Source organism: Dermacentor silvarum, chromosome 11 (genome assembly GCF_013339745.2).
Source record: "Dermacentor silvarum isolate Dsil-2018 chromosome 11, BIME_Dsil_1.4, whole genome shotgun sequence".
Lineage (NCBI taxonomy): Eukaryota > Metazoa > Arthropoda > Arachnida > Ixodida > Ixodidae > Dermacentor > Dermacentor silvarum.
Genome location: NC_051164.1, coordinates 102,325,953 through 102,338,095, shown reverse-complemented (window position 1 = coordinate 102,338,095; position 12,143 = coordinate 102,325,953). Strand labels below are relative to the sequence as shown.

At 46.1% G+C, this 12,143-nt stretch overlaps 2 protein-coding genes across 4 annotated transcripts in view; one reads left to right on the top strand and one right to left on the bottom strand.

Moving 5' to 3' along the window:
• Window positions 1-12,143, bottom strand: part of LOC119433990 (uncharacterized) — a 165,286-nt gene that overhangs the window by 29,748 nt on the left and 123,395 nt on the right. For all 3 annotated transcript variants that reach the window (XM_037701284.2, XM_037701285.2, XM_037701283.2), the window contains one exon: window positions 11,236-11,301. In XM_037701284.2, the coding sequence (XP_037557212.1) occupies window positions 11,236-11,301 (66 nt within the window). The remainder of the gene's footprint in view (window positions 1-11,235; window positions 11,302-12,143) is intronic.
• The window catches only part of LOC119433986 (flavin-containing monooxygenase 5), a 50,130-nt gene that overhangs the window by 5,270 nt on the left and 32,717 nt on the right, over window positions 1-12,143 (top strand). The window lies entirely within an intron of this gene.

The following is a 12,143-nucleotide window of genomic DNA, read 5'->3' as shown; positions in this document are numbered from 1 at the left end:
AATGTCACAGTTTCGCCCTAAGGGCGAAGCAATGAATGCGATAGCAACACAGCAATGTCATACGAAGTAAGGTGAGCGGCTTTGGTAGCAACAACACGCAGAACTGTTGTCGACGCCATCGGCGTTTTGCCCGCGTTAGCTCAAAATGCGTGCGGCGTTGGTGACTGTTGCTGGAGCCTCTGATATAAATAGGCACTTGGTGCCGCAGCTAAACGTCGCCTCCCTTCCCTCCCCCTCCCCCACGGCCTCTCGCGCGTCCGAAGAAGGCGCGTTTGCTCTACATATATGGTGATTGTAAAGGAGAAAAGAGACGCCTACTTCTGCAGCCCTTAAGCGAGCACGGCGCAGAACGCGCGTTTGTTCTCCGCCGTGCGTTCACTCCCCGTGAAAGACGCGCCCCTCGCGCCCTTTCACTCGCACATACAGCGTTCGGCGCGCGGCGACGATTTCATCTCCAAATGACGTCATACGGAACCTCACGGCGACGGCGACGGCGACGGCGACGGCGACGCCGACGGCGACGGCGACGCCGACGGCAGAAATCTGCTTTTGAGTGTCCATATAATTGCTATCGCAATAAAAAAAAAGACATTGAGCCACTTAAGTACCCTTAGGTGATCTGAATGCGAAAGCATAATGGCTTCTCTAACTTAACCCCTTAAATCAAAACTCGACCTTAATCCACCTTGCTCTTATTTGTACCAACATTAATCCGCCGTAATCCACTTTATTCCACGTTCATCCACATTAATCCACTTTAATCCATGTTAATCCAACTTTGGGAGTCGGCCTTCGGAGCGCACAACAGAACTCAGCGAAATCATCGCACCGACTGGCAGCGCCGCGACGCGCTATATATAGACCGGCCACCGCTGCGGTCTGTCTCTGACCACATGACTTTTTGTAGCATTTCCGGCCACGCCACAGGATCTTCCGCTTCACGAAGCCATATAATGCTTTCACATTCAAAAGAAGATATAGGGACACGCTTTTATCTACGTGATAGATTTGAAAAGTGTCAAACAGCCGCGGCATTTGAGAGGTGCTTGTATCATGCGAAGTGATGCATGACGGGATAATCCCAACTAAGGCGTCCGTAGACTTGCCGGGACGGCTCAGCGGCCTCGACGTTCCGTTGCTGATCGCGAGGTCGCGGGTTCGATCTGTGGCCACGGCAGCTGCAGTTTGATGTAGACGGAATAGCGACGTAGACGGTTAAAATTAACTCGGAGTCGTCGCCGGCACTGCTGCCCTATAGAAGCCCGCAGGGCAGCTTTAGGAAGTAAATGCTCACATTTAGTCGAGGTGTTCGTTCACTATGACTCATATATGAATTACAAACAGTTTAAGCGGTAAAAAAATAATAATACAGTCGAACCCAGACGTATCGAGCGCACATATAACGAATTACTGTGTATAACGAAAAATCCCCTTGAATTTTTTTGTATAACATTTTTATTTTATATATCGAATTACCTATACATCGAACATTTTTTGTGATCCCATTACGATTCGATATATCTGGGTTCCACTGTATATACCTCTAAAGGTTTTGCGAGAAAGAGGCTCATTGTCTGTGACTACCAACCGCGTCTTTCAGTCGTCAGTTAGGAATAGTTAATTAGGTCTCATCGGCCACTTCAGTTGCAAGCTAACGAAGAACTGACATTTGGGCTGTAGTGGGCACAGATTCATGTTGGTGTTTAGAAGAGGACGGACTACTGCTCGTAATTGTAAGACTTGATTAAAATCACACCAATAAATGATAACGAATAAACCAACTCCAAGTCATGCATGCGCAATGACCAGATAAGGCGCTGACATCAACGCTAATCACGTGCCTTCCAAAAGGTCGTATCCTTAGCGGGCAGTGCAACTGAGGAACAGCTGACGCAGTCATCCGAGTTATATTGAAACCCACGTGGAAGTACGCTTGCAAAAGGTTGCGCGAGAACTCATCAAATTATACATGCGAATATATATATTTTTTTCACATTTACTCTACGCAAATGGCAACAGGGCGCTTGGCAACAACTGCGAACCCCTTCACTATAGTGTCACCGCACAACGTTAACACACGTAGCTTTGAACGCTAAGTGCAGACTGCGCAGCGTGGAACGCTGGTAAGCAAAACCAAGGTAAGTGCAGCTGTGAGGCGGAAATAATATTGGGTGGCGCGTGCTTCGCGGACACATTGCTTCCGCCTCCCGTCGAAATGTTCAATCAAATATTCAGCAAGACATAGTAACGTTTAGTGGGACGCAATACTCCTTTCAATCGTGCCGCGGAAGCTAATAAGTTTCTGCACGGCGCTCGCGTAAGAACCAGACTCAGCTTTGCATAGAGGAAAATAAGGTCCTGCTCTTTCGAAACTCTTTGCAAGCACTCGTCGCCGTTATGGTCTCAGACGGATCGCTTTTTCCGCGACCGGTTCCGTAAAGACGACCGCCGCTGCAACACATGTCAAGCAAGCAAGAAAGAAAGAAAGAAAGAAAGAAAGAAAGAAAGAAAGAAAGAAAGAAAGAAAGAAAGAAAGAAAGAAAGAAAAATGGATAGAAAGAAACAATTACTGAAAGAAAGAACAAAGGAGAGAAATGTTGAATGAATTATATCAATATAAAAAGAAGGAAAGAATGAATGAGAGAACGAAGGACGGAAAGAAATAAAAAAAGCAATGAATGACAGAAGGAATCTAGAACGAGACACGTAGACTGACTAAACTGTGCACACGCCGACAAGCTTGGCGGAGGCCAGTGGCAGATCGGTACACGCTCAGCTTGGGACATGCAGCTACGACCCGTCTGCAGCCGTTGTTGCCTCTCGCAGTTTATTCCGCCTGTCGGCATTCGAGATCGACGCGTAGCCTGCCACGTATACGGCAGAACTGACGAGCATGCGGAACAAGTTGTACTCGAAAAAGAAAAAAAAAGTAGCAAAAAAAAAATAAAAAGAAAAGAAAAAGTCAGCCAGGAGCCCCATGCATCCCGTTTCATTAACTCGGTGCTCTGCAGGAAAGGCCTATACCGCGTAGGTCCAGCCGGCCAGGAATGAAAAGTGGAAGGAATGGTTTGTGCGTTGTATACGTCACTAACCTCCTCTCGCGAATTGCGCCGACTGAATGGAAGAATCGCGGATGGTTTACAGGCGGACGATGGACAAGCCATCGTCATATCGCTGGGATATGCGTGGATTCTCACTTCTGATTGGCCGATATCGCCTCGCTACATTGCACAGAATTGCGGAGCCGCAGTGTACAACAATAACCCGGATCTGGTGCCGTGTATTCGCCCCCGATTCTGCATATTACTCTGAACGCGGGTGATACTCGCTGTCATATAAAGGACGGCAGATTGTCAGGCAAGCTCGCGGCGTTGAATGTACTGTGCATGGGATGGGCGTGGAGAAATTGCAGGTGAGAGGTGGGGAGCTCGGAAGGAAAGAAAAACAGGTCTACGGAACGGCGGTAGTGCGTTGCGAACAGTATACACTGTCTTCCTCTAATTCCGTGCAACACTTCCCAAGCGTCGAGACGTGCACGGACAGTTGCACTTCGAAGTGGAGATTTTCGACAACATTTATGCCGAATGTTAGCTGCTTTACACTGCGCGCAGTCGCCGCTGCGAGTCCCCCGATTACACTTCGAGCGATTAATTTGTGCAACCTCGAATAGTAACGTGACATTTATGATAACGGTGCATCGACGCATTAGCTAAGTTTATAAAACAAACCTGTTGATTGATTTCCACGTATCAATCTCAAGAATCTTAATCCTCTCTTTGCATTATGATTATCGTACATAAAAGAAAAGTGTCTATAATAATGCGTGTAAATATTCCACCCCAAGTGCCTTCGGCTTGTTCGAGTGTTGAATTACTGGACAGAAACGGGCATTTAAACTCAGTTTAATAGGACACAATGCGGCAATAAGGGGCACCGTTTTGGAAAACAATCATTTAGACCACTTGTTTGTTGTTTTTTTTTTTTTTTTGCGTTCACCGGCGTCACAGTGAAGTTTGGCGCCCGTCTTCGCACAGCAGCCCATGTTTGCTTCGTAAAATTCGTATTTTCTGGCTGTAAGGCCGCAAATATCTTGTCTAGACTTTCCCTTGGTGAAGCATAGTGACCGCTGCACGAAGCAGTTTCGACGGATTGGGCGATATTCAACTTAGCAGGCTGTGTAACGTAGTTAGTTTTTTATTTATTTTGTGGCTGCTTTGCGCAAGGATGTCTACATGGGCTTTTCTGCAATACATTCGGGCTAGGCTAACGACGAAGGATTCCTGCGGAGTTCTTGGGGACGCATGTAACAGCTCTCCAATCCTACACACACAAAGTACCCCGTATCGGGTCTCATCTTCCAGAAACCAGCTCAATGCCCAACGCAGATTTTGTAATCAGCGAAAGAAAGTGCTACCTAATTTATGAACAAACAAACAAACAAACAAACAAACAAACAAACAAACAAACAAACAAACAAACAAACAAACAAACAAACAAACAAACAAACAAACAAACAAACTTTAAATTTGGTCACGCATACAACCCATCTCGCTGTTTTCTCACACGGAGGGGGGTGGGGGTCTGATAGGTAATAAAACACACCCATTATTATGGGAGAACGGTTTCTTACACGAACGCAGTATCTCAGAGGCCGACAGCAAAGGCAGCGTAGAGGTTAGAAATAATGAGCTCGACGATACATAGCTTCCACCCTGTTTCAAAGTGGACGGTAATACATTCATCGTTCCATTCCAAAACGCAGTCACAGTACGTTACAGGGCTGATATTAAAGTGCGGTTTCCTTGAGAAAGCTTATTCACAGTAGAAGATCCGTCATAAAAGCGCCGTTTCGCAACTGATTCCATTATACCCAGCTCTGATTCCTACGCGCCGCAATGAAGCGCTCGTTCATTCGAACGCTTCCTCTCTCGCACGGCTGACGTATACCAACTCTAACCTCCAACAGCACTGCGCCGTATTAGCGAAGCAGTGCACGCGGTCGTGCCCTGTCACACTAAAGATAGTGTGGCGACACAAAGCCGGGCCGAGAAAAAAAAAAGAAGAAAAGAAGTCACGCCGTCGTTTGAACCGACGATGCAGGCCGCTGGGCAGAAGCGTCGAGGCGTTGTTGGCCATCTCTCGCGCTTACGCATTCAAGCCGGCGGCGGCGGCGGCAGCTGAAAGCGCCAAGCTCGTCGCTTCCCATACCCTCCTCCCCCCCCCCCCCCCCCCCTCGTGACTACTCCGGTGTCTATCTCTACGTCGACGCCCTCCCACTGTCTTTTCTCGGGCGCATCGCTGAATTGCTCTATATATAGAGGCGTTGGACGGTCGCTTCGCCTTCTCACAAAAAAACGGACACCGTTGCTACGTATATAGCCGAGGTCTGAAGGTGTCAAAAAAGAGCGGGCGTGTTTGCTCAAACGATGCTAAAGCGGTCCCGCGGCTCGCGCTTTCGAAAGTTTCCTTCCTGCCTCCTTCATTTCGTTTAAGTTTTCGTTTTCTTCCACTTAGGATAACCCTCTCCGAGAACGCTTCTAAACGGTTCTTTCGTCCTTTGCTTTTTTTCTTTCTTGAGTTAGGTTTGTCTCTTTTAAGGTGTGGAGAAGAACAAAGGCGCGCGCTTTTCGTCCGGCTTTGACTAAAAGCGGAATGCTAAGTTCGGCCACTGGACTTCCTCTTCTTTTTTTTCGTGGTCAGCTGTGGCCCAGGCACACACTTTCAACTTTCTTATCCACTGCACTTTTTTTTTTAATGCGATAGCATTATAGGTGGACTTCACCCAGTTTGGATGTATCACGTTCTTCTGACAAAAATGCGGGTCCACCCATATAGTGCAGTCTATAACGCACTGTCTCAAAGCGCAATAGCTGTCACGAGGGGAGCATGCTAGAAACTGGCACGTGACACACGCGTCAGACGTTGAAAAAAAAAAAAGCGACTTTGGCACGACAGAAGTTCAGTGAGTGCGATCGTGTCCTAATGACATGGGGCTGCTGTGCTGGAAGACGCAGGTTCGATGCCTCCATCAGTCGCGCATATCCTTATATCTTATATCCTCCTGAGACCAGAACACAACTATGGGACATAGTCGCTCTTCAAGGTGGTTCTGTATACTGTTATGAACTTGATAAGCAATTTTAAAAATCTGAATACCAAGGTTAGGTGCCGAAAGCTGCGTCTCCATGTACGTGAAAAAAGAAAAAAAAAAAAAAAACTATCTCCATCGTCTCCTCATGTTTGCTGGGGTAAACACTGCATTTCATTGCTTAAACGCTGAGATAAAGATGGAACTACGTGTAGTATATTGCCATGTTGCTTCCGCGTGCGGTATTTATCACGCAATCTGAGTGACTTCGAAACACACCTCGAGGTTGCGTTCGGCCGCCTGGGACGACACAAAGGTCTAGACCCATTTATTGTCGAATTTATCGAAAGCGGACGACAAGAATATGAGTAAACCACTTCTTTACCGTTGCACAAGCACCTTACTTCATACCCAGAGTGAATATTTTGCGTAAGTACTTCCGAATGAATTTCAAAAAAAAAAAAAAAAAAAACACGTTGAAGGCAGTGTGCAATGTAATGTATTGCAAAAAAAATTAATTATGGGATTTCACGTACCAAAACCAGTTCTGATTATGAGGCACGCCGTAGTGGGGGACTCCGGAAATTTGGACCACATAATGAGTTCGCGGGTGTTTTCGCATTTCGCCCCCATCGAAATGTGGCCGCCGTGGCCGGGATTCGATCCCGCGACCTCGTGCTCAGCGAATGTAATGTATTGCACTTTTGTGCTTCAATGCATAAAACGACGTTTTGTTAAGAAAATAACTGGAACGCCAATACATTTCTCCTCAAATTTCGAGAATTAATATCTCGAAACTGGTTCCACCCTGAGAATTCGTTCCGAGTGATCAGCCTTGCGAACTGCACGGCTACAATTTGTAAATTGCAACATGGGCCATAAGGTAACTAGTTAAAAAAATTGTGAGTCTTTGGTAATTAGTCGATTATGTATTTTTTTTTTTTGTGTGCAAGTAGTGTCCGCCTCTTCGAGTAGACCAGCTCATGAACTAGAATTGTGCTATCTGCTACAAGTAACCTTTAAAAAAAATTGAAAGTGTTCGCTGAAACATCCGTTATATAGGCAGACTTCATACACTTTAGAAGTATTAAACATAAATATCTCGAGATGATTCGAGTGTACACGAGCACGTCACAGTGTGCGCGAACTCGCAAGTTTGTAAGAGATACGAGGTATAGAAATGTCACTTTGATAACTGAGAATGTGCAAGGTGGTCCATGACTTACCCGCGCACTGCTGTCGAGACTTGTCGCAATCATGACATTTAAGTTTGCTATCGCATATATGCCTAGAGAGTTAGTGGTGCTAAGTTCTGGCCTAGACTTTTTTCCTGTGCGTACTGCCACACAGCCAGAAACTCCTGCGCAGACACTAGTGCTAGAGTTCCTCCTAGTGATTTTCGAAGGAAACTTTGGTAATCGCCATGTTGACTCGTTAAACTTCGTGCCTTCTGGAAATGATGGAAAACGAGAAAGACTGATCGTGTGATTATTTGATTGACTTCTTTAGAGAGAGAAAGCAAGGAGAGGAAAGGCAGGGAAGTCAACCAGACGAGCATCCGGTTTGCTACCCTACACCAGGAGTAAGGGAAAGGGGAATAGAAAGAGGAAAAGAGGGAGAGAGCCGTACTCCCATCCACTTTCTGGGGTATTTATGTTTTACAACTAGAACTAACCCTGGGAGTGTTAGCCAGCGCCACCACTCACAAACCTAGCGGCGGATGTGGAACATCCTTTCTGCCGCAGGCGTCACGAGCACGCGTAATGCGAAGACGTGGGTTCGTTCCCCACCTGCGGACAGTTTTTTTTTCATTCGTTTTCATTTCCATTAATTTATAGTTTCTTTAATTTAATTAGTAAGTACAAGTAATTTCTCTATGTTTACTTGGTGTCATTGTTTGTTGGCTTCTTATGATATAAGTGATATGAGTCATACGTGCATCCAAAGTGCGATGCACGAGCGTTTTTTGCATTCCACTCCCATCAGAATGCGCCAATAGCGGTCGGAATCGAACGTTCCACCTCGTGCTTAGCAAGCTTAGCCACCGGAATGTGAGAAAAATTGGGAACGGCATATGCGCTACTTATCAGGTGCTGTTGGAACATTTCTTTTTCGTGCCCATGGGCAACATTGTATCCCCTTATAACAGCTTACGAAGGTCACGAGCTTACAAACATAAGAAAAATTTGTCACATACGTTTTTTCGGTTCTTGCCAACTTTCGTGAGTAACGTTTGAGCCGGAAGCAGCCGATACCGTTCGCACAGTGAAGTCGACGATAACTGGTACGATCTAGTTATCTTGTAATTATAAGCATGAAATGTTTACACCTTGCAAAATGAGTCCATTTCTGCACATGTTGTTTTTATGGGAGTAATAAAAAATAACTTCCGTTAAGAAGAAAGCATTTTCTCTCTCTCCAACCACTAACACTTTCACTTACGAGTCTTTGAGCATTGCTTTCGCAACTGCAGTTATTGAATTTAACAACGCACGTGACAAACTTTTACTAAACCTTCGGGCAACTTAAAGACTGGTGTGCTGCTGAGTATTTCTGACCGAAGGCAAGAGGGATCGAAACGATGGCTGTATAGCCTCAAATATCAAAGTGATACATTCCTCGCTCGTGTTCAACTTTCTGTCGTGTACAGGCCGGCATTGAACAATAGATTTTTCTGCTTTCTACGCCGTAGTATCGGCGCCCCGAAGGCTAGCCAAACCCTGCACAGCAACGTAGTACAGCCTGTTGCGATTTTGGAAGAGCTCGCGGCAGGGCAATCACGCATCTCGCGACGACAACAACGGCGGCAGGGCCTAATTGCGCTCGCATGGCGGTGGGTCCGGGCTAAGTGGTGCCGCCATTGTCGGCAGACCGTGAGCGAGTTCGGCCCGCGTGCGTGTTTGTGGGTTTCGCTAATGGCACCGTGGTGCGCGGCCCATTACGAGACCCCCAGTGCCGAAGAACAGATCTAGGGGGCCGAAACGTCGGCATGGAACGCTGTAGGAAAGGATACAATAAATAAGGGCTGCCTGCACGTTGTAGGGAGCCAGAAACGGGACACTCTCTGGATGTTTGTGCTATTCAGCTGAAGTATAAATATATACCCAACGTGACGCTTTAACGGAGAGCTGTTGATGCCTTCAGTTACTGCTTTATCTCGGGGGGAGAGACGGTGCAGAGCTAAGAAAAATTTGGGCCAGATTTGAGCAGAGAAAGTTCCGGGGTCCCACCGGCTTTACGTTTCGTTGGTAATGCTGCACACTCAGTTGGCTACTTGGTGGCGCTATAGTAAGAAGGGAAGGGAAAGGGTGCCTTGTGGCGCTTTTGCATGCACCCAAGGTTTCGTGCGCGAATGCCATTAGAATGCGGCCGATAAAGCAGGGATTCGAACCTGCGATTTCGTCCTGTGCCGTGTCTTGGTTAAGGGAGAGAGAAGAAAGAGAAAAGTCAGAATGGAAAGGCAGGAAGGTTAACCAGGCTGAGCCCGGTAGGCTACCCTGCACTGCGTAAAGGGGAAAGGGCTTGAAAGAGGAGAAGGAAGAGAGATGTTCGTACCCTGCACATTTACACAGTCAAGCATTCATCGCTGAGTTTCGTCACAGGCGGTCATACAGGCCAGTGCACCTCAAAAAAACGCAGCAGCGCCTTTGTAGCCCTGCACATATAGCAGACGCACGAGGCCACGGGCCCAAGATCTTTCTCTCCGTAAAAGGCCTGTCGTCTAAGTGACCCAAAGCCGTCCGAAGGGCAATCCTCTCGTCTTCGTATCTGGGGCAGTCACATAAGAGATGTCTGGTGGTTTCGTCCACACCACATGTGCTGCAGTTGGCACTGTCCGCCATTCCAATTAGGAATGAATAGGAGTCTGTAAAAGAACATTACTGTGCCGCCTGTGAATTGGCTAAGGGAGCACTATAAAGAACTCATTGTGTCATTCCAATAGACAAGGCAGAATGTTGGGCTAGTTAAGAACGATTTGCGTAATAAGACATGGTTACTTGTATAGCAAGACAGGGGCTAATGAATGAACACGGGACCACGATAGACTTCACTAGCGTGGTCTAGTAGACCACCGGTTATCTGTTCTGTGCATTGCATGACCTGTCCAACTCCGCCACTTCACATTTTTCTTTTACTCTCACTAGAATATTATCTGCGTTCTCTATAGACTATATCTGCATTTTCTACCAAATCCGTATTGATGTTCTTGTTTACTTCCATATAGGTTGCTCCTAATATTTTCTGTTCCATCAATCTGCGCGGCTCTTATCTACTTCTCAAATGGTTGACGACTGTATAGGCGAAGCGACCTCAACGTAGTTTCTTCTGAATAGTGCTATTTGAGTGACGTAATTTTTGCCTCACAGTAACGGCATGATGACATTGTTGTGTCATTGACAATTTGCATGCTTTGGTGCGTTGTTATTTTTTGTATTAGCTTATTATCATGATCAGTTTTTTTTCGTTAGTAACTTTTTATGCGCTTTGCTTCGAACTATTTCCACATAAACAGAGAGCACACTCGTGACTGTCACAGATCACGTCCCCAGTGTGTACTCTCTGTCACAGAGTGTACAGAGAGTACATTAGTGACTGTCACAGATAAAGCTGCATAGATTTTCAGCTTTATTTATTCCAATTTCTTGGTATGTTTGTATAGTTCAGGTAGGTGTGTTATTTTACTGTAAGCGATTGTGAAAGCTTGTGATAATTTTTTGGTATTATTTATATTGTTCTCTCTTGCAGTGCTTATTGTGCGTGTTGAACTACGATTCTAGGATAGCGGGCTCTTAAGGAGCCAAATTTCACGGTCGCAGTACACAAACAACAAACAGCAACAACACAATACAAACGGTATCTCGGAAAGCTTACGCCGTAACCGGGATACAGTCCACATAAACGTAGCTCTAAGCCAGTCGCCCATAACATCTGCGACTGAAAACCGAGGCCACAGATAAAAGCACAAAAGGAACAGCTTTATCTCAAAAACGAGACTCCACACAAGGTCACAAGGTCAGGTCGTTATCTCGACTGGAAGTGATACGCAAGCAGTGACACATTTGAATCGTTTATACTCGTTTATAGGGCAATGCAATGACTTATCTTGACCGAAGTAGCAGACAGAGAAAAACAGGTGGCGTACTTACCACGTTTGCGTGCCTATACCTCCACTCGCAGTCCTTGATGACACGGCCCTTGGGTCCAATAGGAACCTGCGAGTGCGGAAAGGAGGATTGAACAAAAGCAGTCGACATCTACTATAGCTGCAGAAGCAAGCAAACTAGAAGTTGACCTTCTGCAAGGTGTTGCAAAAAACAACAGCAGCAGCAACAACAAGAAACTAAACAAAAAAAAACAAAGGGTGCCCTTATTTTTATTTAAACCTTTCTTCTATGATGATGATGGTTATGTATTGAAACGGCCAACGATTCTTTGCAAATCGAGGTCAAAATGAGGGTTATATATTTATATACATGAGACAGATAAAGTGGAAAGATGTTATCGGTTTGCTGTTCATTGACTTATTGGTCTTAATTACAGTGGAAATTCTGGCCACATTGTCTGCCGACGTTCTGCAATCGCACATTCAGATATTCAGCCGAATCCTGTGTAGCAATGACGCTTTGCTCCGCGTAACCTTCGGGGGCAAACGGAATTTACCGTCTGGATCGATCATATGTAGGCGTCTGTGGATGTTGTCCGCATGGGTTCTGTATGCCTTCGTAAGGTCCTGCATGGGTGCCTTGATCACTGCGTTGGTGTCAGGCCGCGAGTATGCAATCCGTACTTCATCAGAGGAAGGGAATGCCGCTAGTGCCTCAATGTCAGCGAGTTCATTGCCAATCACACCCCAATGACTAGGCACCCATTGAAAAGTGATCACGTGGCCACCTAGCTCGGCACTGTGATGAAGTTCAGCGATTTCTAACACGAGTAGGTAATGTGGTCCTTTCTTTAAAAAGCATTTTAGCGCCTGTAGCACGGATTTGTTGGAAGAGCAAGTTTAACAAAGAAAGATTATCTGCAGTTACCACACCTCTAAAATAAGCACCGG